General features: G+C 43.5%; 1 protein-coding gene across 5 annotated transcripts in view; it reads left to right on the top strand.

The window, feature by feature from the left end:
- Nucleotides 1-2,189: 2,189 nt before the first annotated feature.
- LOC109465292 overlaps nt 2,190-4,895 on the top strand; it is a 5,993-nt gene continuing 3,287 nt past the window's right edge. The window contains exons 1-2 of one of the 5 annotated variants that reach the window (XM_019762485.1): nt 2,190-2,309; nt 4,381-4,461. In XM_019762485.1, the coding sequence (XP_019618044.1) occupies nt 4,395-4,461 (67 nt within the window). In that variant the 5' untranslated portion in view covers nt 2,190-2,309; nt 4,381-4,394. Of the gene's footprint in view, nt 2,310-2,828; nt 2,901-3,187; nt 3,205-4,380; nt 4,462-4,895 lie in introns of those variants that run through there. The other 4 variants (XM_019762486.1, XM_019762488.1, XM_019762487.1 and 1 more) reach the window with 4 other exon arrangements.

A 4,895-nucleotide genomic window follows, 5' to 3' on the forward strand; every position in this document is an offset into this window, starting at 1 on the left:
CGGGTAGATGTTCAATGGTTAGTTTTAACAACCAACAGACCATATGTCTTTAAGTTACCTTTTAAGTGATTTGGAACATGTATATGTTTGTGAGATCTCTGCACTCCAAGGTTGACAAAACTTGTCTTGTTTTACTAAATTTGTGTTAAAGTTTAAGCCTGTGAAGGTTCAAACTTCACTTCAGAGACACCACAGTCAGTTTTTTTGTAAACTGGCTGACACAATATGCCAGATTGTCATTTTATATCTACTAGCAACAAAAACATTTGCATCAGAAGCAGATTTCTTGACCAAGGAGTACAGAATCATATGCTTGCCTTAGTAGGTTATCTCCTGTGTTTTTAGCTGTCCATGTTCCAACGTTTTCTCAGTGTGCCTTGTGAGAATCTTGGTGCCATGGATTTTTAGTACCCCTTTGTATTGTTTTGTAGTGCATGCTTATTCAGTTATACACGTACAAATGTATACTGTGATTTGGTGCCACCATTCACACTCAATTCCACACATCAGTCAACTTCTGTAGCATTTCAGTCGAAACTTCTCACAGTATTAAGAGACAAACTAAAACAGTACTACTTTCATACCTCCGTCTTAAGAAAAACAACCACTTGCTCCTGCGGCAAAGGTACTTAAACTTGACCGTGCCAAAGACGTCTTCACACCGGTGAAGGTCACCTTGTAGTTTGTTACTTAAAGCCGTAGCGCCAAGACGACTGCTGCATCACTAGACCATTGCTGCCATTCTGTTTGACCAACAAGACAGTTGCCAAGAAACAAAGCATTTTCAAACATACAGCACACATTATTAACAACACCGCTAGCCATCCTTTGTAACAGTTAAAAAGTTTATTCTATAGTTTATTCTATGGTGTCCACGTTCAAGGTCCAAGGTTATTTACATTTCCTTGTCTTGCAGAATGGCACAGTGGTGAATGCACGCTTGTCTTGAAAGATTTTATTTCTGTAACCCTCCCACCTTAAGAGTGCTTTAGTAGTACAACGTCTGTGTCAAAGAATTGGAGACTTTTTTTAAAAGTACCATTGTTTTTTTAAGTTCTTTGCCACAATTGTGGTTTGTTTAGTGCAAATAAAGTTTTTGAACCCCAACACAATATATGTTGCTTTTTCTTTTGTCTTCAATTGAGGTGGATGATGATGCCTTTTCAAATAGCTAGCCTTAATCTCCAAGCAGATCCCTTTCGGTGGCAAAAAGACAGTATCAAATTAACCAGAGAAGGTCCGCGGCCACCGTCGGTGGGGGTAGCGACCAAAAAAACGGGCCATATAAACGATAATTCCCCCCCAACCTCTGCTTGGAGAGTAGCTAGCCTAGTTTTATGTAGCATCGCTACAGCGTTTATGGCGAAGCACGTCGGGGTTACCCCTACTGTTTTCGATAAGTGTGCGGATCTCTTTTACGTGCGGAGGTTTACAAATACATGTTTGAGGGACCATATTTACATTGTACATGTTCATGTACGTACAGTAACATGTAAGTATGGTGGGGTCGTGTGGCGTAGCGGCAGAGTGTTCGGCACAGAACCAAGAGGTCCCGGGTTCGAGTCCTACCTTGTCACCGACCTTGTGCCCTTGGGAAATGCACTATACACGACTTTCCTCTAGCGAAAATGAGTTCCTAGCTTCGATTAGGGACGCCCATCGGATAGGACGTACATTATGTAAAATGATGGAGGTCCCGTGTTTGGGGAGAGCCACACCCCGCGCACGTTAAAGAACCCACCACACCTTTCGAAAAAGAGTAACGCAGGCGTCTTTGATGTATTTCAAGAGACTGAAGCACACATGTACCTCAACACATTAGTATGCAAAGCCCATAGCCTAGCCTTGACTACGTGTAAGGGGGAGGGTTTCGATGTGTTGGAGGATATGTGTGGGCGTCTGTTGCAGTGTAGAAAGTGCATTGTCACTGTCACAACTGGTGTGCTTGTGAACCGTCTGGTGAGTTGGCAAGTTACATGTATTATGCCGAAAAATAGTGGAGATGCTTCTACATAGGGTTTGTATATCTGCGATTCATAGATACAACATGGCCATACGGGGTTGGCATATGCCGCAACGTTGATGTTATTTCTCAGTTTCAGTGTGTTTGTGGCTGTTGTATTCCAAGAAACTTGCTGGAGCATAGATCAGCACATTAGTATGCAGAGCTGGGCATAGCATTAGTCTTGGCTACGTGTAAGGGGAAGGTTTCGATGTGCTGGAGGGTATATATGTGGGAGAATGTAAGAAGTACATTGTCACTGTCACAACAGTTAACTGGTGTGCCTTGTGAACCGTCTGGTGAGTTGGTAAGTTATTATGCCGAATAATAGTGGGCATGCTTGTATAGCTGTGTTTCTATCTGCGATTTATAGATACAGCACAGCCATAGGGGCTTGGCTTTTCCGCAACCTGGATGTTATCTCTCAGTGTAGACATTTCTTGCTTTCATGTATGATGTCATGGTAGTTTTTGTGTTGTTTTACTGGTGTTCCAATTGTCATTCGGAGTCCTGTGTTCAAGATGAACCCCCGGGACCAACAAATATGTCCATCCATAGCAAATGGTTCTGCTCTTTGCCTAGTCAACACCAGACTGACAACGCGGCTTCAAACAATAGTAGAGCAAATCAGAAACCAAATGGTGATTTGGGGCCTGAAAAATTCGTCTGAAGCAGAGTCTAACAACTTAATTGCAATGTCCTAGGGTAAACCAAGACTAAATTCGAGTGGGATTTTTGACTGATGTATTCCAAGAAACTTGCTGGAGCATAGTTCAGCACATTAGTATGCAAGGCAGCTGGGCATACTAGTAGCCTTGGGGTTGACCAAGGTTTCGATGTGTAAGAAGTGCAGTGTCACTGTCACAACTGGTGTGCTTGTGGACCGTCTGGTGAGTTGGTGAGTTATTATGCCGAAAAATATATGCTTCTACATAGGGTCTCTATCTGCGATTCATAGACACAACACAGCTATAGGGGCTGGGATTTGCCGCAACATGGATGCTATTTCTCAGTTTCAGTGTGTCTGTGGCTGGAGATTTGCGATCAGCACATTAGTATGTAAGGCTGGGTATAGCCACATCCTTAACTACGTACATGTATAGGGGTGAGGTTTCGTTGTGTTGGAGGATATGTGTAGGAATCTATTGGAGTGTAGAAAGTCCAGTGTCACTGTCACAACTGGTGAGCTTGTGAACCGTCCGGTGAGTTCGTAAGTTATTATGCCGAATAATAGTGGACATGCTTGTATACCTGTGTTTCTATCTGCGATTTATAGATACAGCACAGCCATTGGAGCTTGGCTTTGCCACTACATCGATGTTATTTATCAGTTTCAGTGTGTCTGTGGCTGGAGTATAGATCAGCACATCAGTATGCAAGGATGGGCAGGGCCTTAGGGTTGACCAAGGTTTCGGTGTTGGTTTCGATGTGTAAGAAGTGCAGTGTCATAGTCACAACTGGTGTGCTTGTGACCGTCGGGTGTGTCTGTGGCTGGTGTATTCCAAGAAACTTACTGGAGTATAGGTGAGCACATCAGTATGCAAGGCCGGGCATAGCCTTAGTCTTGCCCAAGGTTTCGGTGTTGGTTTCGATGTGTAAGAAGTACTGTGTCACTGTCACAAGTGCTGTGTTGTGAACCGTCTGCTGAGTTCGTAAGTTATTATGCCGAAAAATATATGCTTCTACATTGGGTCTCTATCTGCGATTTATAGATACAACACAGTCATACGGGGTTGGCTTCGCCGCAACATTGATGTTATTTCCCACTTTCATTGTGTCTGTGGCTGGAGTATAGATCAGCACATTAGTATGTAAGGCTGGGCATATACTAGTAGCCTCAGGGTTAGGGGGGGGGCGGTTTCGTTGTGTTGGAGGGCATATGTGTGGCTGCAGTGTAAGAAGTGCAGTGTCACTGTCTCAACTGGTGTGCTTGTGAACCGTCTGGTGAGTTGGTAAGTTATTACGCCGAAAAATAGTGGAGATGCTTCCACATTGGGTCTCTATCTGCGATTCATAGATACAACACAGCCATACGGGGTTGGATTTGGCACAGGATTGATGTAATTGTGTCTCAATGTCAGTTATGCCACCTCCTGCGATATAGTTGAGCTCTCACATTTACTCGAGAACAATGTTAATCAACTATGTGCGAACGATCTTCGAAATGAGTGACCAGAAAGTCATAATAAAAGAAGATAAAAATGCAGCATTTTCTACGATTATCTATATAGCTATTGAGAGGTTACATCTACTATGAATGCCGAGCTGTTCGTTGCGAAACGGCACTCTTTGGCCAAGCTGGATCATGAAAAATCTAACCCATTTACTTTACGTTTTGTCAGTCTTTTTTATTATGATAATTCCGTTTCTTTTATTAGAATATTCCTGAACAATGAATGCCCAGAAGAAGATGATGGAAGCTGCCTTCGCAGCTGGAACAAGCGCCGGTGGTGCAACAGGTAATAACAGGAAAAATCTGATTATTCCGTCTACTTTGGCACGTGTTATTTTCGTAGAAACTATTGAATAGAGTAGAGTAGAGTAGAGTAGAGTAGAGTAGAGTAGAGTAGAGTAGAGTAGATCTTTCGTCTCGGTAGGAAGTTCTCTTCCACTTTGAGCCGCTCCTTGTAGTTTACTGCGTAGACATGGTCATCTTGTGGGGGTTGTCCAATGCCCGGGGGTTGTACACTACTGGGTGGCTTCTCATGTGTTTGTCCAGTCTATTTTTAAAACTGTTCACACTTGGGGCTGTTACCACCTCCTCGGGTAGACTATTCCACTAGTCTCCACCAGACTTCTTTTGCGGGGTGAATAAATCGTAGAAATCGGCCTAAAAAGGGTATTAATTGGCCAGAGAAGGTAGCCGGCCAGAGAAGCTCCAGGGCCCTGGAGC

The sequence above is a fragment of the Branchiostoma belcheri genome, unplaced genomic scaffold (assembly GCF_001625305.1).
Source record: "Branchiostoma belcheri isolate BF01 breed outbred unplaced genomic scaffold, Haploidv18h27 scaffold15, whole genome shotgun sequence".
In the NCBI taxonomy this organism is placed as follows: Eukaryota; Metazoa; Chordata; class Leptocardii; order Amphioxiformes; family Branchiostomatidae; genus Branchiostoma; species Branchiostoma belcheri.